Source organism: Liolophura sinensis, chromosome 11 (assembly GCF_032854445.1).
Source record: "Liolophura sinensis isolate JHLJ2023 chromosome 11, CUHK_Ljap_v2, whole genome shotgun sequence".
In the NCBI taxonomy this organism is placed as follows: domain Eukaryota; kingdom Metazoa; phylum Mollusca; class Polyplacophora; order Chitonida; family Chitonidae; genus Liolophura; species Liolophura sinensis.
In genome coordinates this window covers 28,434,133-28,458,956 of record NC_088305.1, presented here as the reverse complement: position 1 = coordinate 28,458,956, position 24,824 = coordinate 28,434,133, and the positions used below count along the sequence as shown (strand labels likewise).

The 24,824-nt window shown below is 40.8% G+C and overlaps 2 protein-coding genes across 2 annotated transcripts in view; both read left to right on the top strand.

Annotated features, from left to right (window-relative positions):
* Nucleotides 1-12,452: 12,452 nt before the first annotated feature.
* On the top strand, nt 12,453-17,190 carry LOC135478035 (glutathione S-transferase P 1-like). The gene is made up of 5 exons (XM_064758299.1): nt 12,453-12,714; nt 13,036-13,254; nt 13,575-13,709; nt 15,968-16,121; nt 16,771-17,190. Exons 2-5 carry the CDS (start codon nt 13,068-13,070, stop codon nt 16,979-16,981), a joined length of 687 nt encoding a protein of 228 aa, XP_064614369.1. The 5' UTR covers nt 12,453-12,714; nt 13,036-13,067; the 3' UTR covers nt 16,982-17,190.
* A 3,423-nt stretch (nt 17,191-20,613) lies between these two features.
* The window catches only part of LOC135478284 (SCO-spondin-like), a 69,614-nt gene continuing 65,403 nt past the window's right edge, over nt 20,614-24,824 (top strand). The window contains 3 exon segments of the mRNA XM_064758559.1: nt 20,614-20,780; nt 21,950-22,135; nt 23,535-23,626. Of these exon segments, the coding sequence (XP_064614629.1) occupies nt 20,698-20,780; nt 21,950-22,135; nt 23,535-23,626 (361 nt within the window). The 5' untranslated portion in view covers nt 20,614-20,697.

The following is a 24,824-nucleotide window of genomic DNA, read 5'->3' as shown; positions in this document are numbered from 1 at the left end:
AGGACTTCTCTAACATTTGAAAGCCGAGAGGATACGGCATATTCTTTAACGAACCCATGTAGCATTTGTAATAACTGATGCTTATGTCAACAGGCGGTGTAGGCTACGCATTCGTGAGTGACTTTAGCCAACGCGTGGAAGACAAAACAAGATACATATTTAACTAGCTCTGAGTATTGTATTTCATTATTATGAAAGAACTAAAACGGATGATTTAATACATAGGTAAAATGTATATATTTTAATCAACTATTCCAGCGCCTGTTTGTACTGTAACCATTTCCTAATTTATCTGCGCAATACACTGCACTTTTTGCGGGTTCTCAGGGATACACCTGGCAAATGTAAAGTCCATTTGATGAATGCTTGTGCCAGACAATCCATGAACAGGTGAACAAAAATTCGTTCCTTTATAGTTAGAAGGACAACACCAATCAAATAAATAAAATCATTGGCATTTGAGTGCATATATAGCCACTGTAGTATCTGTCATTGTGAATAGGCCAGTTTTAGGATTCATACCAAATCCGATATATAATGACTATAGCATTCTGCACGTGCAACCCATTTATATCACCACGGCTAATTACTATACGTAATACGGAGCCGTCAAAGTGTCATGCCGGTTTTCTTTCTCTTTGTTCTTTTAGCTGTGCGTTTTTAGTGTTTCCGCTTTTGCAGTATGTGTTTTTTTTTTTAAATCAGGCGCAGGAAAAAAAACTCCTAGAAAAAGAGATCGGCTTCGAGATTTTTCTGTTTTTAGCAGACCTAAGAAAAGAAAATCTCATAGGTGTATGCGACACTATCACTCGACCCGATATCTTTTTCTTGGAGTTTTTCTTTTTCTTTTTTCCCTCAGCTTAAAAAAAATAAAAACTCTCACTCAAACTCTTTTTCTTGGAGTTTTTCTTATTTTTCCGTGTGTTAAAAGAAGGAAAAAACTCCCACCCGATCTCTTTTTTTCTGGGAGGTTTTCTTTTAGAGAGGTTACGTTTAAAAAAAAAAGAAAAATTACGACTGGAAAAGTGGAAATTGTTTTTAAAAAGCACAGTAAAAAAAGCCAAAAACCACCATGTCCATTTTACGCCTCCGTAAATCAGGGAATTATAGGTAAATTTAAATTTCCTGTCATTAAACAATTATGATCAAACAAAGTTTAAGAAATAACTGTCCAAATTTTATAGCCCGGGAGCTACCAGAGGTTTCTCGGTCAGGTCATGTACGAAAGGTTTGACACATTGAATATACAGAACTATGTATGAAAACGTCAAAATGGTGATTCTTAGGTACGTCACCCGTGCACAGCCTTCTCGGGGTGGGTTGGAAAGTACCCCAAAACTAATTTTATCGGTCACGATAATTTAAGATAATTTCAGAATTAGCTTTCAGTGATCTGGTTGTCATAAGGAATGCATAAAATGAGTTTCATCTTCATACACCTCTGACCGTAGGTGGGAAGGTGTCTCCCAACAACCTGCGGATAGTCGTGGGTTTCTCGCGGGTTCTACCCGGTTTTCTCCCACCATAATCATAGCCGCCATCTTATGAGTGGAGTATTCTTGAGTACGGCGTAAAACACCAATCAAATAAATCAATGTGCCAAACCTTTCGTACGCGACCTGACCGATACACCTTTGCTAGCTCTGGAAATATTAAATGTGTAACAGCGAGCCGTACGAATGAAACATTTTGGGGGAATATTCACCATGCAGCATGAAAAATGAAACGCATGTAGTTTATTTTTATTAATTGTTTCATTCATTAATTTATCTCTCGCCGCTACCGACTGGCCATAGATCAATGAGATAGTATATACTTGCAGCCAGCAAAGTTACCTCACTGCATGACTTCGCTTGCCCCTAATTCTCTACGGTGTGCGGTGATTTTCCCTGCCTGTTTCTGCTGGCGCCCTTCACGTACCTGATAGTCGACGTTTTACTCTAAACACGAAGTTAAGTCATAAACATTTTTAACAGCTCCAAAGTGCTCCACAGAGCTGGAACAAACCAGAGCTCCGTATTGCTCTTTACCTGCGCCTTTTCTTTTGGGGTACATCTACCTCACCAACCTCCTGATTCAGATCAGAAGGACTGTAGTTGTACTTGCATTTCATAGTTTTCTGTAAAAGAAATAAATATAATCTCAAGTATTCCTGACGATTTGTGGAAATATAACTAAAGGGCCATAACCATTTTTTTCTGAGGGTGTTTAGTAACTCTATAAATGAACTTTTAATATGGAGTTCTTTCGAGGCAAAGTAATATACCGCCTTCGTATAAGTGAAATATTCTTGAGTACGGCGTAAAACACTAACCCAATAAAACAAACGGGTATGCCATGGCAGAAAAAAAAAACGGATGCACACTGTTGAGTCACTCGTACATTTTCAGGGTACATGTATGTAGGTAAAAGGCAAAACAGGGATGACGTGACCTCACAGGTGAGTTCTTGAGCTGTTGAAATAACTCGTATCTAATTGGTCAAAATTAATAAAATGGCGGTGCTGTAGAAATAACTCGTACTTAATTGGTCAAAATTAATAAAATAGCAGTGTTTTCCACTTGCTGGTTGAGCGTGTTTTTTAAAATATGTTACAATTTCTCAAAAACAAAATGTGTTCTCTTTTTAAATTTTGGATGGGGTTCTTTATATCGATGAACTGGTCAAGTGTTGTTTCTTTTAAAAGAAATGTCTGGCACATTGCTTTATTATCCGTTCATTTTATAATAATTTAATTTTTCCGACTTCAGGTTTGTAAGGCTTTTATTTTTTTCCAAACTGTGAGAAATGTTAGTTCATTGTTTTGAAGAAGTAGACTGCAGAGGCTCCTGAATACACTTTTTATGAATGAGAGTCTTTGAGCCAAAGAAATAAACAAATAACGATACCTGCATGTCCTTTCCAAACTGTCAGAAGAACTAGGGCAAAACCGGTCTAGATATCAAATCTAAGGACAGAAATAGGCGATGTATTTTGTGCCATTTCGTTATCTGGGACTCCGGTCAGTCACACAGACCAAGAGAAATAACACGCACCTGTTCATTTCGGTCAGAATGTCAACGCTATACCTGGTGTTACTCTGTCTGACAACGATAGTCTCAGGTAGGATATTGTTAGCCATCCTTAGTATAGAATCTGAATTAATTTCTGGTAGAATTAAAATTCATTTCTGTAAGGATTTGAATTTATTTATTTATTTATTTTTAGTTTTTTTTTTTTAGTTTTTTTGTTTCATTTTTTATTATTTATTGTTTTAAGCCATTCTCAAAAATATTTCACTTATAAGACTGCAGGCAGCATTATGGTGGTAGGAAACCGGGCAAAGCCCGTTGGAAACCGATAACCATCCGCAGGCTGCTGGAAGGCCTTCCACGAAGGTCGGAGAGGAAGCCAGCACGAGCTGGACTTGAACTCACAGCGACCGAATTGGTGGGAGGTTCCTGGGTCATTGCGCTGTGCTGGCGTGCTAACACCCTCGGCCACGGAGGCCCCGATTTGAATCTGTTTCATGTGGGTTCGGAACACATTTTAGACAGCGTGTGAACCCATTTCAGTAAGGATTTTAAACAAATTCAGATATGACATGCACCTGTTTGGTGAGGGTGTTCTCAGATATGTTATAGGCCATTTGTATGTTGGACGCCAGTCAACTTTGCTTAAGAATAGATGTGTTTAATTCTGTTTAAACCATGATGTTAGGTGATGTGTAATTTGCTGCTATGTATGCATTTAAATGTACAGTTAGAATAAAGTCCTGACTGAGGTTAATTTGACAAGAGGCCGTATTTGTTATGTGTGACTATTTGCCACTGTCGTCGCTCCTCTGGTTTTACTCTCCACACTGTACATCTGTCACACTGTCGTCGCTGCTCTGGTTTTACCCTCTATACGGTATGTCTGTCACACTGTCGTCGCTGCTCTGGTTTTACTCTCTATACCGTATGTCTGTCGCACTGTCGTCGCTGCTCTGGTTTTATTCTCTATACTGTACGTCTGTCACACTGTTGTTGCAGCTCTGGTTTTACTCTCTATACTGTACGTCTGTCACACTGTCGTCGCTGCTCTGGTTTTACTCTCTATACCGTACGTCTGTCACACTGTTGTTGCAGCTCTGGTTTTACTCTCTATACTGTTCGTTTGTCACACTGTCGTCGTTGCTCTTGATTGTACTCTCTATACTGTCTTAATTATGTTATGACTGGTGTGTTCATGTCACCGTGTAGGTATGTTTTTCATCAAAGATTTATGCGGGTGCAAAATGTTGCCAGATACTACATGTACAATGTAGTTACATTTGAACAGGTAGAAGTTAAAAAGGATTAAGGTATAAATCAGCAAATCAAAAGTTTATTAGATCAGGGTCTCCTCTGATGTCACTAATGGTAGCACATATCACTTCAGTCAAGTCTTTAAGGTTTTAGAATTTGATATTCATAGGCAAGCATTTGTTTGTCTGGTTAATGTTTACGTTCTTCCTGAATAAATTACTTGTGTGAGTACGGTCGGGTTTATGAGAAGGTCCTTTATGAGAAGAACCAGGTAGAATCAAGAACCAGGAAGAACCAAGAACCAGGTAGAACCAAGAACCACATAGAACCAGGTAGAACCAATGACATGGTAGAACCAAGAACCAGGAAGAGCCAAGAACCACATAGAACCAGGTAGAACCAATGACATGGTAGAACCAAGAACCAGGAAGAGCCAAGAACCAGGTAGAACTAAGAAGCAGGTAGAACTAAGAAGCAGGTAGAAGTAAGAACTAGGTAGAACTATGAACCAGGTAGAACTGTAGAACTAAGAACCAGGTAGAGCCAAGGACCATGTAGAACTAAGAACCAGGTAGAACCAAGAACCACACAGAAGCAAGAACCACGTAGAAGCAAGAACCAAGAACCAGGTAAAACATGGGACGAGGAACTAGGAACTAGGTAGAGCTAAGAACAAGGTAAAACTATGAACCAGGTAGAGCTGTAGAACTAAGAACCAGGCAGAATCAAGAATTAGGTAGAACCAAGAACCAGGTAGAACCCAAAACCACAAAGATTCCAGAACCACGTAGAACCACAACTAAAAACCAAGTAGAACCAAGAACCAGGTAGAACCAAGAACCAGGTAGAACCAAGAACCAGGCAGAACCAAGACCCAGGTAGAACCAAAAACCAGGTAGAACTAAGAACCAGGTGGAACCAAGAAACAGGTAGAACCAAGAACCAGGTGGAGCCAAGGACCAGGTAGAGCCAAGAACAATACAGAACCAAGAACCAGGTAGAACAAGAACCACGTAGAACTAGTAACCAGGTAGAACTAAGAACCAGGTAGAACTAAGAACCAGGTAGAACCAAAAACCACGTAGAACTAAGAACCCGGTAGAACCAAGAATCAGGTAGAGCCAAGAACCACATAGAACAAAAAAACCAGGTAGAATCAACCACGTAGAACTAAGAACCACGTATAACTGTAGAACTAATAACCAGGTAGAACCAAGAACCAGGTGGAGTCAAGAACCAGGTAGAACAAGAGCCACGTAGAACTAGTAACCAGGTAGAACCAAAAACCACGTAGAACTAAGAACCAGGTAGAACCAAGAACCAGGTAGAGCCAAGAACCAGATAGAACAAAAAAACAGGTAGAATCAAGAACCACTCAGAACTAGTAACCAGGTAGAACCAACAACCGCGTACAACTAAGAACCAGGTAGAACCAAGAACCAGGTAGAGGCAAGAACCAGATAGAACAAAAAAACAGGTAGAATCAAGAACCACGTAGAACAAAAAAACAGGTAGAATCAAGAACCAGGCAGAACCAAAAAACAGGTAGAACTAAGAACCAGGTAAGATGAAGAACCATGTAGATCCAAGAACCAGGTGGAACCAAGAACCACGTAGAACCACATAGAACCAAGAACCAGGTAAAATCAAGAACCAGGTAAAACTAACAATCAGGTAGAACCAAGAATCAGGTAGAGCCAAGAACCAGGTAGAACTAAGAACCAGGTTGAACTAAGAACCAGGTAGAACTAAAAACCAGATAGAACTGTAGAACTAAGAACCAGGTAGAGCCAAGAGCCAGGTAGAGCTAAGAATCAGGCAGAACTAAGAACTAGGTGGAACTAAGAACCAGGTAGAGCTAAAAAATAGGTAGAACTGTAGAACTAAGAACCAGGTAGAATCAAGAACCAGGTAGAGCCAAGAACCAGGTAGAACTAAGAACTAGGTAGAACTGTAGAACTAATAACCAGGTAGAACTGTAGAACAAGGAACTAGGTAAAACTAAGAATTACGTAGAACTAAGAACTACGTAGAAATAATAACCAGGTAGAACTGTAAAACTAAGAACTACGTAGAATCAAAAACCAGGCCGAACCAAGAACCAGGTAGAACCAAGAGCCACATAGAACAAAGAACCAAGAACCGGGCTGAACCAGGTTGAACCAAGTAGAACCAAGAACCAGGTTGAACCAAGAACCAGATAGAACCAAGAACCAGGTAGAACCTAAAGGAAATAACACAGATCTTCTGTTACCTAAGGACTCGATCTCCTGACACAAGACGTCAGTGAGATAGAGCTTGAGACACACACCATCTAGACACGATGTCTTTGCAGTGAATAAACCAAAATATACCCCTTCGCCGACGCTTTGGCTACATATAGGCGTACGAATTGAGGCAGTCTAAGTGTTCAGTTTAAAAAAGCAGTAAAACACGTTCTTGTCTAAACTGCATGACTTCATATTTCCAAGAAAATTACCATGAACTTACTACTGAAACCCGTGAACAAGTCATTGCATGAACTGTGTAGAAAGATCTGACAGTTGTCTCCCCTTATACACAGGCGCCCAGGTGGAGGTTCATGTCGACAGATCACCAGTGACCGCCACGGTGGGCAGGATGTTGAGGTTAAATTGCGCCATCCCTGGCTACGACCTCATCGTTCATCCGATGTTCGCGCGCTGGGAGAGACGGCACACCAACAGCGGGGAGTTTCACACGATCAGCCGCGGCCTCAGCGTGACACCAGGGCTGGAGGGTATCTCAGTCAGTCTCATACCTGGAGATTATACTTCATGGTACCCTCTAACTCTCAGGAGTAAGTTGCTTGGTTGACGTAGTATGATAACACCTCATGGTACCCTCTAACTCTCAGGAGTAAGTTGCTTGCCTGACGTAGTATGATAACACCTCATGGTACCCTCTAGCTCTCAGGAGTAAGTTGCTTGCCTGACGTAGTATGATAACACCTCATGGTACCCTCTAACTCTCAGGAGTAAGTTGCTCGCCTGACGTAGTATGATAACACTTCATGGTACCCTCTAACTCTCAGGAGTAAGTTGCTTGCCTGACGTAATATAATAACACCTCGCTGTACCCTCTAACCCTCAGAAGTAAATCTCTCGTCCTGGCGTAATATGATATGATAAACCCCTGGTTTTTAGATATCTTTTTGTGTCGACTGTAAATGAGAAAAGAAGCTGTGTGTTAGGGTAACTGGGAACAGAAACTGTGTCTAATTCCGCTTAACCCTGGTCTAGGGACTGTATATTCATCGAGCTGGAATAGATCGCCACGTTGCTTATATGAACAGTTGTAATCAAAGCGCAACTTATATACTAGCATTGTACACGATTTGGATACGGATTTCACTCATTCCCCTATGGTCCATTTCTTTTAGCGATTCGCCTATATTTAGCTATCTATAAAATTGCCTTTAGTCGGTGATACGTAACATTACAGACTCTACTCTTTGATTTAGAGTTCCTTTCATGTATCCTTTAACGATCCCTTGCACTGTTGTCAGTGTATTAACCCTTGCACTATTGTCAGTATATTAACCCTTGCACTGTTGTCAGTGTATTAACCCTTGCACTATTGTTAGTGTATTAACCCTTGCACTATTGTCAGTGTATTTAAATCTTCTTCTCTTTCAAAGGTTACCGCTCCGCAGATTCCGGGTTTTATAGGTGTGTCGTGTCCGGCCCGACAGAAGACAAAGATTTGGCGCTAGGAACCGTCCACGTCACAGGATAGACGTTATGAACGTCATTAACGTGACGTAGCCTTGTACGTTGCAGTCATCATAAATATCATAATGCCTTACCTTGACTGGCTTGTGTTATCAGTGTACATAACATCGAGTGAAAGGACTCTGGGTTTACTGTCTATGCTGTAGCTGTATTTCACCGGTTACGTGTGACCATTTGCCAGCTATCACACTGTCGTCACTGCTCTGGGTTTACTGTCTATGCTGTAGCTGTATTTCACCGATTACGTGTGACCATTTGCCAGCTATCACACTGTCGTCGCTGCTCTGGGTTTACTGTCTATGCTGTAGCTCCATTTCACCGGTTACGTGCGACCATTTGCCAGCTATCACACTGTCGTCGCTGCTCTGGGTTTACTCTCTATGCTGTAGCTGTATTTCACCGGTTACGTGTGACCATTTGCCAGCTATCACACTGTCGTTGCTGCTCTGGTTTTACTCTCCATGTCGTAGCCGTATTTCACCGGTTAAGGGTGACCATTTGCCAGCTATCACACTGTCGTCACTGCTCTGGTTTTACTGTCTATGCTGTAGCCGTATTTCACCGGTTATGGGTGACCATTTGCCATCTATCACACTGTCGTTGCTGCTCTGGTTTTACTCTCCATGTCGTAGCCGTATTTCACCGGTTAAGGGTGACCATTTGCCAGCTATCACACTGTCGTCGCTGTTCTGGGTTTACTGTCTATGCTGTAGCCGTATTTCACCGGTTACGTGTGACCATTTGCCATCTATCACACTGTCGTCGCTGCACCTCTGACCTTACTCTCTATGCTGTAATCTTTTGTATAGTCTTTTATATCGCGTGAGAATTCCGGAATTAAATGGCATGCTGTCATTTTTATATTGCCCAATATTTGGCTCCACTGAATTCCCTGCTCTATGGAGATCTATAAGGTCATATGCTAAGAGACAGTGAAGAATTTACAAATTGACAATTATCATGGACATAAAAAACGTACAACACAAACCACTAAAGAACAAAGAATGTGTAAAAAAAAATGATGGATGGTATACCAATTGAAAGCTAACTTCATTTGCTCGCCTAAAACATTCTTTGCATTTTCCAAATAATTGAAAACGCCTGACTGGTCCTGTTTGAATAATTCTGTCCTAATTTTGTACTTTATACACTTACTTTGTTCTGAATTTTATCAGTTAAACCTGGTTTCGGGATTTGGCCATTGGCACGGAACATCCATTCTGGATGACATGCTGCTATCCGAATGTCTGTTTTGATGGCTAAATTCCTGCAGAGAGAAGCAATCAACACCTTTCAATGATAAGGCAAACACGCTAGGGATATATCATCTAAGCGCCAAAATGTAATCGTTATCCAAATCAGGTACATATAGTTTATAGTTGTCGTTAATTAGGGATATCTATCTCGTTTGGGATTTCATTGAAACTGTGTAGATATCGAAGTTGACAATTTTGTTCAACACGATGCTGCTAAGATAAATATACATTGAAAAACGAGGTTAATCGCAAGCAAAGAAAGAAATCTACGGCCTTATTTTAAGCACATCATATGTCCATAGAAATAATTATTGTCAGTTGTCATGGAAATAGGTGTGGTTAGGGACGACTCAGGACGTCCTTTTGTTGACACGCGCCACGGATTAAGATATGTGGAAACTGGGGCGTGGAGGATGTTAGCAGGAGTTATCTCCCTTGCTTACTTTCGTTGTTGCGGGCCGAACAGGTATGTTGTTGTACGACTGATGTGGGGATATGTGGTTATAATAGCAGTTATCATAAACAAGCTGTGTATGCTCCACACTACTACGTGCATCCTAAAACAGTACGATTAATATTCTACCCAGTGGATACTGGGAAGTTCAAGGCGTTTAAAAGGAGACCTTGCAAGAAGCTTTGTCCTACGGCCTTTCAAATTTTGCTCGTCACTAGGAGGGACGATATATACTAAGCTGGCGAGTGAAACAGGTGCTATCCAGCTATTCTGCAGCGTTAACGTGCTTAGGTGCTATGTAGGTCTACAGTCGTAGTACAAACCTAGTTCAACCGACTTACAGTCTGGGCTGCTGGTGAACGTATTACATAAGCAGATTTCTTCTTATTTCTGATGAATAAAACCCAAGATTAAGACGGTAGATTGGTTACATGGGCCTAGTGCGGCCGTAGAATATGCCGATGACCTAAATAATGACATATAGAGGTAATAGCATCGTAGTGCGTAGGCGTGTACGCGCATACTTGTATATGGCGTCCCTCGCATTCAATGCTTGACTCAGCCACGTGTGTATCACGTCTTGTAATTTTCACTGTAGTCTCACATGTTAGCTGTCGTTCTTTTTCGTGAACGATCAAGACCTTATCTCATTATGTCGTATTTTGTGCAGAAATAGCAGCACAGTGGTGTCTTCGGCACGATACTTTGACTCTGTACTTTGACCCCAAGGGCTCGCCCTGCCACAAGAAGACACGGAATATGTACACCGAATAACTTTTTTTAATAAATGATGAAAATTGTTAATCTGTGTCAAAACAGACATTCGTATACCAAAAATGAACCAAGATGGACGTTCCATGTCAATAATCGCAAGGCAAGTTCCCAAAAAACCCAATTAGAACGTACATACACATACTAAAGTTACTCTAATTAATTATGTATTCAACGTACGCTATTCCAAAAGTAAAAGAGTGGAGACAGTCCGTGTTTATTCATAGTCATTCGTAGATACAGCTTAAACTTATTTTAAGAGACATTTAACTGGTAGTGGGCCTGAGAGTTGATCAGTGAGAAAAACAGGTCAATATTATAAGAGTAATGTACATAAGACATACGTCTTGAGACAGAAGTGACGATAGCGTGCCAGTTGGGTAATGGTCACATGTAAGCGGTGAAATACGGCCTCTTGTCAATTTATCTCAGTCAAGGTTTTATTCTGTTCATGTAAATACTTAAATACTTGCAAATTACACCTAGCACCATGGCTTTAGCAGAATTAGGTAAAGAAAATGCAGTGATGTTAAGTGCAATATATTAGACGTCACTGGCGTAGAATTAGTCAAAATACTGTATTCTGATCACATTTAACATACTAGCACGTTAAAACAATTCGTTGACGCTTAGTTGAAACGCACACTTGATGTGCACAACAAGCCCATGCACACAACAAGTCCATGCACACAACAAGTACATGCACACAACAAGCACATGCACATAACAAACACATGCACACAACAAACACATGCACACAAGTCCATACACACAACAAGCACATGCACACAACGACCACATGCACACAACAAGCACATGCACACAACAATCACATGCACACAACAAACACATGTACACAAGTCCATGCACACAACAATCACATGCACACAACAAGTCCATGCTCACAAGTCCATGCACACAGCAAGCACATGCACACAACAAACACATGCACACAACAAACACATGCACACAAGTCCATGCACACAACAATCACATGCACACAACAAGTCCATGCTCACAAGTCCATGCACACAGCAAGCACATGCACACAACAAGCACATGCACACAACAAACACATGCACACAACAAACACATGCACACAAGTCCATGCACACAGCAAACACATGCACACAACAATCACATGCACACAACAAGTCCACGCACACAACAATCACATACACACAACAATCACATGCACACAAGTCCATGCTCACAACAAACACATGCACACAACAAGCACATGCGCACAAAAAGTTCATGCAAACAACAAACACATGTAAACAAGTCCATGCACACAACAAGTCCATGCTCACATGTCCATGCACACAACAAGCGCATGCACACAACAGGCACATGCACAAAACAAATTTTGGCGGCACATTTATGAGTACCTTGTGTACGGCACCTTTGTGTGCCTACACTGCAAATATGTACCAATTTGTTTACCTGTGGTGCATGTATCTCTTCACACTGCGAGCTACAGAAACACGTGTAAAAACAAAAGTACAAATTATTGGCCTGGGACGTCCATCGAAGTTGACGGCTGGTATACGAATGCCTGTTTCGACGCATAGATACATAACCTATAAAACAACAGCCGAAGTCAAATTCCCATTTTCATTAAGGAAATTGTATTTAAAAATACAGTTCTTAAAATATAATTCTTTGACGAAGGCCTGCATTGAACTCGTGCCTTGTATGCCCTGGCAGTTGAAAGACTAAAACATCTTAACAATTCACTTCCTGAGTGGATTTTTAAGAGTCAAGGGCCACTATGCATTATGATAGCTCTCGGGGTCCTGATGATAGTAATCGATCTAGACTGTACGCATGTCGCCTTACGCGAAGCACGTTGGAGATGGAGATGTACATTTAGTATTGTACAAACATTTAACCCAGTCGGCGGATGCTGTTGTTGAACGCCACACTCTTCGATTGTTCTCAGATACGATGGAATTCAGTTCTATGTGTGGGAGAAACAGGAGTAAACCACCGACCTTTGATATAGCATTGATAAACTTGAAGTTGTGACGCATATATACACAGTGTTGGAGGAAACAAGTTGTTTTCAACGAACATAGCAACTCCAGGGTCATCGATGCCTTATTGTCACCAAGGCCCCACAAGCCCTGAGAGAGGAGGCACTGCGCGTGACGTGAGGCGTGGCGCGTGAAAAAAAAAGTTACTTCCCAAAGGCCAGTGGTTTATTCTAGGTACACCGTTTTCCCCTGTGAAGCGACCACCGTCGTATCATAATTGATTTATTTCTGACGAGATTAAACAACAATCAACCAATCAATCAATCAGTCAGTCAAATCTGATATACGTGTATGTCTTTCACATTTAGGTATACCCATATATCATTACAAACCTATAGTTCTAACATTACCCATTGGCACTTGATAATTTGTGATAACTTTACCGGCAGGCGATAACACTTGTGATTAACTCCTCTTGGAACCAATTCATTTGAACAACAGACAACTGAAATACGTATAATGTTTGTATTTCTTGTTCCGTTTCATTGTTTGTAGGTTTTTATGCCAATAGAATCTGACCAATCAGAATGTCGGACGTATGGGAGCTATACTACCACGGGCCAAAGTTAGTTGGTCCAGGGAGGGGAGAGTTCGTGAGGCTGATGTTTGAAGAGCTCGGGATGAAGTACAAGGAAGTCAATGATAATGTATACGAATTGTTCCGCGATAAACTTCAGGGTTTCCCGTCACTGGCTCCCCCTATGATTAAAAAAGGTATAATTCATTTGTACACGGCAAATACTTTAAATCTGTTAAATTCGGAAATAACATTAAAAAGAAAAAACAGAAAATGGAAGAGATTTGGAAACTATAGCTCACGTGCAACCGGTAAAATACGGGCTCTTTTTCAATTTACCTCAGTTAGGGCTTTATTCTAACGATTCAGTAGCAAATTACCCGTCCCCTAAGAATTAGGTAAACATATGCAGTGATGTTAATTGTAATTTATTAGACTTGTTTAGAATTAATCAAAATGTTGTGTTGTTATCACAATTAACATACACTAACAACAGGGTAATACTATCCGTTGACAGGAGACTTTCAACTGTCGCAGACAGGGGTCATCTGTAAATATCTGGGTAAGAAATACGGTCTGTATCCAGACACGGAAGAGGACGAATGGCACGCTGAGCAGGTGTTGTCCACAATAATGGATTACATCTCTGAAGGTACATTATACTTTATTTTTCAAAATCGCTTTTATACCGCTTCGGTTGCCTAATGGTTCGAGCGTCCGCCTCGAAGTCGAAAACCCGGTTCGGGTCATACCAAAGACTTTAAAAATGGTACTTGCTGCTGCATCGCTTGGCGCTCAGCATTGAGAGGTTAAAGCAAGGAAACGGGACTGGTTGGCCCGCTGTCAGTATAATGTGTCTGGGTGGGGTACCATGTCTGGTGTCATCGGTATGATACTTGAGTGGCGGCAGCACTTTGGTGGCATGGACTCGTCCTGCCACAAGAAGACAGTTTATGTACATACACCTAATGACTGCTCGTCGTCATATGACTGAAAAATTGTCAAGTGCGACGTTAAGCCCCAAGCATTCATTCAAAATCGCTTTCAAACTTATCCTGTCTTTAAACGTAAATGTTAAAATGTCTACATTTTCTACGTGTTAAAATGATACAGCATATTAATGCTGTAAAATGCGAGGCACAACATCTTAAATCAAGTTATAGGGTGCTTAATTATTGTTCTCATATAAAATAATCTTGATTTCAAGATTTTTAACATTTATAATGCGACGTAAAAGTGTTCCAACTGACATAAAACAGCGTTAAATTGCAGTATTTTCTAATCATTTTGTTATGTATTAAATTTCCAACATTTCAGAAAGTGTAAACATTACAAATATAATATAGCAGAACAGTAGCGACCGTATGATAGATTCACTACCTTTTCCACTATTGCTAATATATTGAACTTAACACTATTCATGTCATATTTAACGTTTCAGTTGTAAATGAGTCGTCACGGCAATATCTCGGTATGGTATGCGTGGATACGATATTCACTGTATATCTTTTATTTCCATTCCACTAAATATAGCACAGCAATGTTGGACAACTCTCGCTGCCTGAACGTTTGCATGCATTGTCAGCCCGTGCTAATCGGCTCTCCAGCGTCGACCTTTAGCATGCGTGTTATTAAGTTTGTTGTCAGTATCCCCTTGTTATCAGTATCCCCTGTTATCAGTATCCTCCTGTTATCAGTATCCTTTGTTATCAGTATCCTCTTGTTATCAGTGTCCTCTTGTTATCAGTATTCTCTTGTTGTAAGTATCCTCCAGTTGTCAGTATTCTCTTGTTGTAAGTATCCTCCAGTTGTTAGTATTCTCTTGTTGTAAGTATCCTCCAGTTGTTAGTATTCTCTTGTTGTAAGTATCCTCCAGTTGTCAGTATTCTCTTGTAAGTATCCTCCAGTTGTCAGTATTCTCTTGTTGTCAGGATCATCTTGTCAGTGTCCTCTTGTTGTCAGTATTCTCTTGTTGTCAGGATCATCTTGTCAGTGTCCTCTTGTTGTCAGTGTCCCCTTGTTGTCAGAATCATCTTGTCAGTGTCTTCTTGTTGTCAGTGTCCCCTTGTTGTCAGGGTCATCTTGTCAGTGTCACCTTGTTGTCAGTGTTCCCTTGTTGTCAGGATCACCTTGTCAATGACCCCTTGTTGTCACGATCATTTTGTCCGTGTCCCCTTGTTGTCAGTGTCCCCTTGTTGTCAGGATCATCTTGTCAGTGTCCGCTTGTTGTCAGTGTCCCCTTGTTGTCAGTATCCCCTTGCTGTCAGTGCCCTCTTGTTGTCAGTGTTCCCTTGTTGTCAGGATCATCTGGTCAGTGTCCTCTTGTTGTCAGTGTATCCTTGTTGTCACGATCATCATGTCAGTGTCCGCTTGTTGTCAGTGTCCGCTTGTTGTCAGTGTCCCCTTGTTGTCAGTGTCCCCTTGTTGTCAGGGTCATCTTGTTGTCAGGGTCATCTTGTCAGTGTCCGCTTGTTGTCAGTGTCCGCTTGCTGTCAGTGTCCCCTTGTAGTCCGTGTCCCCTTGTTTTCAGTGTCTCCTTGTTGTCAGTGTCCGCTTGTTGTCAGTGTCCTCTTGTTGTCAGGATCATCTTGTCAGTGTCCGCTTGTTGTCAGTGTCCCCTTGTTGTCAGGATCATCTTGTCAGTGTCCGCTTTTTGACAGTGTCCTCTTGTTGTCAGTGTCCCCTTGTTGTCAGGATCATCTTGTCAGTGTCCGCTTGTTGTCGGTGTCCGCTTGTTGCCGGTGTCCGCTTGTTGCCAATGTCCCCTTGTTGTCAGGATCATCTTGTCAGTGTACGCTTGTTGTCAGTGTCCTATTGTTTTCTGTGTCCCCTTGTTGTCAGTGTCCGCTTGTTGTCAGTGTCCCTTTGTTGTCAGTGTCCTCTTTTTTTTCAATATCCACATATTTTCAGGTAGACTTGCCTTTCACGGGAAAAACTTCTACGAGTCTTATTACACCCAGCAGGAGGAAACTAAGCCTTACATAAAGGTGTTTATTGAAAAGAGAATGCCCAAATTTCTCGACCATTTCGAGAAAGTCCTTAAAGCAAACGACAGAGGAAATGGGTGAGTATTGACCGCGTTTATGTGTATATATATGTGTGTGTGTGTGTGTGTGTGTTCTCCTCCTATGCAGCATGCGACCATTGTATAAGTGTAACAGTGTTACATACAGCGTTAAACACTAATGAGATAATGAAATGAATTCTACACTGCTGAGCGAAACAGTGGGAAATCCCAGTCAGGCTTGAAAATATATCAATCTCTTTAGATGGTCAACTGAATAACTAAAGAAAGCAAATAGGAAGAAATTAATTAAATTCTAATTATTGATACTGGCAATATGAATTTCTTCGTAGTTACTGTCCTTATGAAGCTGTTGTTCTCATTTCGTTTGACTGAAAGTCCGGCATTCGTATACCATAGAATCATGAAAAGACGTTCCAAGTCGAAAACAATCGCATGAACCATCTCCTAAACAACTTAGAACACCAGTTTCCAAAGGAATATGGAAATATAGTATGTAATTCGTTATTCAAGCAGGTAGCATGTAAGAGAACGGTGTTTTCAGTGATGCTGGGAAGACAGCCGATATTGTAATCATGGCATCCAGTATATTGGCCTGGGTCTGTTTGAGACTCGTAGTCATAGGGGTGGTGGAAAGGCATAATCATTCATTCAGTGAATCAATCTTTCTGTTATCTCCCATTTCCAGGTTTGTGATAGGGAAGAAGCTGACATACGTCGACATTGCCTTACTCCACGTTCTTCGAGCCACAGAGGCTCAGTTCCCCGATGTCTGGCCAGCCGTTGAGAACATCCCTTTGCTCCGAGCTTTCAAGGAGCGCATCTCTGCTCGGCCAAACCTGGCCGCGTATTTCAAATCCGGTCGTCCAAGACCGTTCGAAGGCAACAGTATGATGTAGATTGAACCATAGGGAAGGATTCATGATTCAAAGACTTAATTCAAGCCTAATTGTCGTATGCATGTTGAAGGCAGCAACGTGGTTTTATTACATACAGAGCTTTATTAAATTTTGTTTAGTGCACTTGAATTTAAAGTCAATAACTTTACATTATTGGTGAACACCTGGGCTGTTCACAATCTATAGCCGCGGTTACGCAGCAGAGATTTGCCGGACTGAAAAAGACCGGCCATGGGAACCGGCTTCGTTGAGTTCACCAATTTATATATATATACAGGCGTTCCCATGAAACAACAGACTGTAAATTTATCCAACAACATCGTCCATTTTAGACTTATTGTGTACGTTTTTCAATAAAAAAAGAAATGTAAAAACTTTGTGAGCCAATACTCTTGATATTGCATGTCATTTCTCGTCACACGTCTTATCTTCAGCAAAGTCTTACGTTTACCACGTGATTAAGTTTCAAAGACAGCCGTTTTTTTAATCGCCATACATACATGTGCAAGTTATGTTCAACTGTTTAAAATTTGTGAACAATAAGCTGTCGAAAGGACAAGTATTGGCGCAGTGAAAACATTCGTTGAAGACAACCTTTTTACCGTATTTGGGACGGTGGCCTACTGGTTAGAGCGTCCGTCTCGGGCTGGGAGACCCGGGATCAAACCCAGGTCGAGTCATACGAAAAATTTTAGAAATGATAATTGTTGCTGCCTCGTTTGGTGCTCAGAGGCTGGATTAAGGAAATAGGACTGGTTGTTACGCTGTCAGTATAATTTAAAAGTATGTCATGTCTGCTGTCCGGCACGACACTTCAGTGGTGGCAGCGCGTTTGATCCCTCGTTGTCATATCAATGAATAACAATGAAGTACCACTTAAAACCGAAGTCATACATACATGTTTGGGTAAGCCTGAATGTCACACGAGGACGTTGCACTGTTGGCTACAGGTCAGTGGGTAACTCCCGGCATTGGGGTTTCCACCATATAGCTGTCTGCCGTCGTACGAGTGAGCAATTAGTGAGTGTATATTGTTAAACTGTAATCAATTAATAAAACAATCAATGACACATTACACTGATGATTGCATGGGTTATAAGAACACTGGATGCATGTGGTTTCCGTTGTTCAATTTCCTAGCTGGGTTATATGGAATCAAGGCTGTAAAAATTGGTATATCCACTTGATGTTTTAAGTGACATGATCGAAGTTCTTTGTGAAGATATCTTCATGAAAATATGTTCAAAGTCACGCGCCTTTACAGGCAGATGAAATAAACAGTTGGTGTTCGTGAAAGTAGGCGATAAACAAATTGCAGGAATCGTGTTCACCGTTATCAGCTTCTGCGAATATATTTTCATTCAAATGAAAAGTATCGAGCGTTAAGAGATCTTGTTAACCATAGCCGGTTTAGTCCCCGAATTTGCGGAGAATGACGACAGGGAGCCGATCGTCGTATATTATATACTAGTATACTGCTGATATTCCCAACTCATATAGTGAAAACTCTTCCACATATTCATTCACTATCCCAAATCCATCAGCGGCAACGTGGTTTGCTTACGGTTTCTGATAGCCTGAAAGAAATAATCTGTTAAATTGAACAGACATTCTATTGTCTAGCGATGGAAGAATCTGTTCTGTTAGCAAATCATTCTGTTAAATATAGCACACACATTCTCTTATTTCAACACACAGATTGTATTAGACTAACATGACATTACGTTAGGTATGACGAAGTATTATTTTGTAATAACCAAATGATCTGTTAAAATTCACAAATTATTTTTGAACACATTCTCCACACAAACGTGACAAAGTAGAAGTATTGCCACACAGCTACAAATGCAACATGCAGCTCAGACCAGGTATCCCATAACTAACTATATTAGCACATTAAAACAAAACACTCCGGGTCCGGTTGTTCAAAACTGCTTGGGGACTTAACCGCAGGTTGAACTTTAAGCCATGTCTTCTATTTTGTACTTAGCCAAAATAATTCCACAACTGTATATTATATTATTTTCCAAATACTAGTACCATTTTCCAAATGTTGTAATTAAATGTAAATAATCTTGTTGAGGAAAACCCATCGTGGCCACTGGCTATGGGCAATCCTCTATAAATAAATAAAAATATCAAGTTAAACTGAATTAAATTAAATTAAGTGTGTATTAAATATGAACTAAATATGTCGCCGTTATATTTTGACTGTGGACAACTGTACATTGACTGTTGAATTTGGCTTAAATCCTGTATATAGAATATGACTTAATGTCAATATTAGCTATTCCACTTTCGAAGAACTGGGCCCAGAAGAACATAACAATCCTAGAAAACATCGGGAAAATTACGAACTAATCTACATTCTACATCTTAAATAATAGGTTAACGGTGTCGTAGGAGTCATGCTCCACAAAGGGATTTTAAAGCCACATCTAATACTACTGCCGAAGACCACGACAAAAAGCTACAGAAGAGACTTCTTCCATCGTCTTTTTTAGTGGCAAACTGCAAAATGGCAACTTTGTGAAGCGGTATATGTACATGTCGTACAGTGATGTCTCAATGAAGTTCGACCCATTATGGGCGATCCCAATACTTACTTGCCCAATTCTCGATCTGAACTAACGGCTGCTCCGATGCAGCCACTCCGCTGACCACTCTCTGGGAGATACTGAGGTAATGATTCGATAAAACCAGAGATCAAACATTACCTTCAATCAAATTTGTTGTTTCAAAATACGGAAATACTCGATTGAAGGGATAACCGAATGTCCTGTGAAAAATCCGGCTAATCAGATGAAGTAAGCGATCGTTTGATGGACCTGGCTTTAATGAGACTTCTCACTAGCTCAGTCACCATACATTGTGTTTGGATCTGTTCCGCAAAAATTATATTATATTACATGGTCCTTATAATTATCACGTGTTTTATGAATGAATGAAACCGAAACTTGCCAGCGACAACACTGTCATGGTGGATAAGTTACAAAACGAAGTAAACAATGTCAACCGCGATTTTGGTTTTCTATACTTACAGCACGACAAAACATGTAGAAATACCTTCACTGCATGTATCCCGCATATCTGCATGCATTGTCCATATCGAACACTAGATCTCCGACATTCTCTTCAGTCGATTTTGAAAACTTTTCAGCTTTAGTCGATAAATTTAGTCGACTAAAGCGGTTTTTCTTGCAGTAGAGGCCGTTACTGTGACATCTGTTCTGCGACGGAATAAGAATTTCGGTGAAAAGTCACGATCAAATTACGAAAAATACGAAACAAACTTTGATGGAGTGTTGCACCTTGCCGAACACCTGTCGGTGTTTGATGATGTCTCCGCTCCCGGCTTAGCAAGCCCAGCGGATACGTCAAGACGCTAGATGCACACCTGTGATCAGACTGAATGCATTGATTACCACACGAAAAAGTCGATATGTTCTGGAATTTTTTCTCACAAACATCTGCTTAAGCTGGAAATCCATGTTACAAAACAGTAGATGTCAGCATAAAAAATCACGTATAGGATCGATCTACGAAAAGTTTGTATAAATTTCGACTTTTTCTGACTGCCCTCAGATCCTGCGCAGTCTTCCGCGGGTTCCCTTGAAGATAAGTTTTTTGTTTCTTTCCAATATTCCATACATTCTTATCGCAGAGTGAGAAGATACTGAAACATTTAGCTCATCGCAGACGAGCGCTTTAGCGCCATGACGTCTACACCGAAAAACCCGGTGATTTTCTTATTGGTTGTAGCCGGCTTCCTGGCCGCTACAACCGCCATGGAACAGACGTAAGTATCATCAAACTAAAAAATGTGATGTATTACTAGCGTAAAGTAATCAGGGATTTTAATATTGTATGAACGTCTCCATCTGCAACCTTTGTAGGATGCAGTCTATCCGGAAGATCAATGCTTTATAAATTTTAAACTTGGTTTATAAAAGCAAAATGGGGGCCTCGGTGGCCGAAATGATTAGCACGTCAGCACGGCGCAAATGACCCAGGTGCCTCTCACCTGTGGGGTCGCTGTGAGTTCAAGTCCATGTCATGCTGTCTTCCTCTGCGGCCGTAAGTTGGAAGATCTACCAGCAACCTACTGATAGTCCTGGCTTTCCCCGGGCAATACCCGTTTTCCTCCCACCATAACACTGGTCGCCGTTGTATAAGTGAAATATTCTTGAGTATTGTGTAAAACACCAATGAAATAAATAAATAAACGAAATAAAACTAAAACGATAGGAAGATAGAGTTATAAATTGTGCCCTCGTAGTTAACTGTCAATTAAAAATGGAACATCATGGATAAGATATGTAACTTCAAGAATGCTATAATCTTGGGGTGAAACTTCAATGAAATAATCTTGAGATGCAAGGACTTACGCCATCTTTGATATACTCCTCAAACACCACCATGGATTGCACCATCAAGACATAACGCTCTTGTCAAGTTAGAAATATAGTTTCATCAGAATTTATGGCGGGTGGTAGCTGAGTGGTCAAGATGCATGAGTCTCATTAGTTAGGGCACAGGAAGCGGTGGTTCAATCCCGGCCTCAGGCAGGGTGGAAGCTTCGAGGTCCGCTTGTTTCCTGTGCTGTTCTCAGGGTTCTGGTGATACCCAGCTGTAGACAGCGCTCGTACATGCTCATACAATATATGGTATACAGGTGAGTTATACCTCATGCTGGTAAATATCTATGTGTCAATTGTGTTCATCATTCCCACCACGGACTTGCCAAAAGTCCGTGGATTACCCCGAACACTCTGATTTCCACCAGCCACAAATCACCAGCTGATCGCGGTCTAGTGAAAGATTTTTGAAAATGCCGCCCAATACCATGCAATCAGATAAATAAGATAACAAAACCATGGACATTTATGTGCATATACAGCCCGTTTGTACAAAACGGAATTAATTTGGCACATAAGAAAAAGTGTTCATCCGTCTGTCTTATTTCAGCCAATCTCATTCCGTCGACGACAGAATATGCCCCATCCAAGAACTGAGAAACGTAACGGTCATGAAAGACGTTGAAAGGAAGGATGAGGTGCCCTACCAGGAATGTTCCCTAGCAACGACGGAACCGGACAAATACGAGATAATACAAGAAGATCCTGTGGTGAAAGGCTACTGTACCATGTTGGTGTAAGTACAATTATGTATGACTGTATGCAACGGCGATGTATAAAGCACTGTAATGGTTGAAAGTAATTATGTGCATCTTACAGGCACCTTGGCAAGGCGATTTACAGGCACCTTGGCAAGGCGATTTACAGGCACCTTGGCAAGGCGATTTACAGGCACCTTGGCAAGGCGATTTACAGGCATCTTGGCAAGGTGATTTACAGGCATCTTGGCAAGGCGATTAAATGGATGTAAAGATTTGCAAACACCTATATCTTGTGACGGCGAAGTGTTAGATGCGCTCATAAAATAATCTGTTAATTTAAACAGAAATTCTTTTGTCTGAGTGATGCTAGAATATATTCTATTATTATTACACAATATTCTGTCATATTCGACATAACAGCCTGTTAGTTTAATGGAATATTTATAATGGATTAATGGAATATGTGTTCTGTTAACAGAATAATCTGCTACAACACAAATTAATTTTTTCCGGTGAATAACAAATTTGTAATGTGAGATATAAATTTAAGGTAAAAGTATTGCACACTAATTTTTCCTCCCGGCACTTCGGTTTCCCTCACTCACCCATAAAGTTGATAATCATCTAATGCATGGAAAAATTAATGAATACGACTTTAAACATTAATCAGTTAAATTAATTTAAACACATGTCATTAAAATTAACGTGAGATGCGTATTACATATCATTTAGTGTTGCCAGCCAAATATCATCCCACTGTACAAGAACATACGAGAATAAGAGTCCATCACACCACCCCTTCTAGTCACGAACAACTAATGGTTTCCACCTTTAAACGATTTTGTGATTAGAAAACATCTTTTTCTGATAGAAATTATTTATAGTGTGATGTTTACCATTGTTACTGTCGATGGGGCTGCGTTGATGGGTGCTCAGCTCCTGTGCAGCCAACGTTGATAGGTGCTCAGCTCCTGTGCAGCCAACGTTGATAGGTGCTCAGCTCCTGTGCAGCCAACGTTGATAGGTGCTCAGCTCCTGAGCAGCCAACGTTGATAGATGCTCAGCTCCTGTGCAGCCAACGTTGATAGGTGCTCAGTTCCTGTGAAGCCAGCGTTTATAGGTGCTCAGTTCCTGTGAAGCAAGCGTTTATAGGTGCTCAGTTCCCGTGAAGCCAGCGTTTATAGGTGCTCAGTTCCTGTGAAGCCAGCGTTTATATGTTACTGAAGCCTGTGCAGCCATTCATGGCTGAAATACAAAAAAAAGTAAATAAATAAATGAATAAATAAATAAATCTCTGTCAGAACTGATATACATCCACATTTATATCCAAATGGCACGAGGCGTAATTTTTTGAGTTAATTAAAGTGTACCGGAATCATGAAAGATAAAAACTGTTGAATCTCTCTTTGACACTTGTTGACTTCTTGTTTTCAGCACCACCATTGTACAAGAGCCCACCAATGAGGAGCAGTTAGTCACCGTGACCGCCTGCTGTGAGGGCTGGACCGGGGACGACTGTAATACAGGTAAGCCCAAACATTACAGGCTATGACATAATAAATCACAGTAAAAACGCATTGTTCTGTTGTAACCCTCCAGTGCGTACTTTTAAGTGTTCTAGATCACTGCATGTCTAATCAACTGCAACTGCCAATCACATCACTGGACTTTCTTCACACCATTCAGCTTAATAAGCTATATCGTGCTATAGGGGGGCGTGTCCAAGTGGCTTATACATCAGCTTTCTCATGGACAGCTAAAGTAAAGCCCTAACTGAGGTATAGACGGACAAGATTTCATATGTTATTTCCAGACGCTAAGCGGGACAGGAAATAAAAGAGGTACGTTTGCACCCCCGAAAGGGTTTAATACCTCTGAATCCCTTAAGCCGCAAACAACAGAGAATAATGTCAGTCATGTATTGCAAAAATAAACATTTTAAAGCTTCATCGGTTTTATTAACTGAAGAGTTCTCTAACAGATATGCGAACCATTCACATATAGTTCCATTGGCGGTTTTTCCTCTTTCCACTAGTTCCAGGCAAGGCATAAATATTTGGATAAGAGTTGTGCCTTGCGGTTAAACTTAGAGAGTATAGATACATGTATATACCGTAGTCCCAGCATTATTTTGTGATTATTGTCTGTAGTCCAACAGAGACCGTGACTAAAATCTCAAAAGATACAGAACTATCGGTTGTTTGATCTTAGCATTAAATCCAGCACTAGTCAGCATAGTTTTGTGGTACATACATCAGCTTTACTTTGGGATTATTACTTAACGTAACGTTGTTTCCTTTGGCAGATGTCTCAAATTCTTCCCTCCTGAACAATAACACTTGTGCACATCTCCTATATAAACTATTGTATGGAGCAAAACATGTACTGCATATATAAACAAAAACACACATACGTCTGTTCTGACCAAATATTTCATGGGTTACAGTATTTGCCTTTCTGTCGCTGGGATTTATTTATTTATTTACTTATTTATTTGATTGTTGTTTTACGCCGTACTCAAGAATAGTTCACTTATACGAGAGCGGTCAGCATTATGGTGGGAGGAAACCGGGCAGAGCCCGGGGGAAACCCACGACCATCAGCAGATTGCTGACAGATCTTCCCACGTATGGCCGGAGAGGAAGCCAGCATGAGCTGAACTTGAACTCAGCGCTACCGCACTGATGGAGGCTCCTGGGTCATTGCGCCACGCGGGCGTGCAGA

Excerpts from the sequence above, each read along its gene's own strand:
- LOC135478035 (XM_064758299.1), top strand. The coding sequence starts at position 13,068 with ATGTCGGACGTATGGGAGCTATACTACCACGGGCCAAAGTTAGTTGGT. Across the intron at positions 13,255-13,574 it reads TCCCCCTATGATTAAAAAAG|GAGACTTTCAACTGTCGCAG; the intron begins GTATAATTCATT and ends ATCCGTTGACAG. Across the intron at positions 13,710-15,967 it reads AATGGATTACATCTCTGAAG|GTAGACTTGCCTTTCACGGG; the intron begins GTACATTATACT and ends ACATATTTTCAG.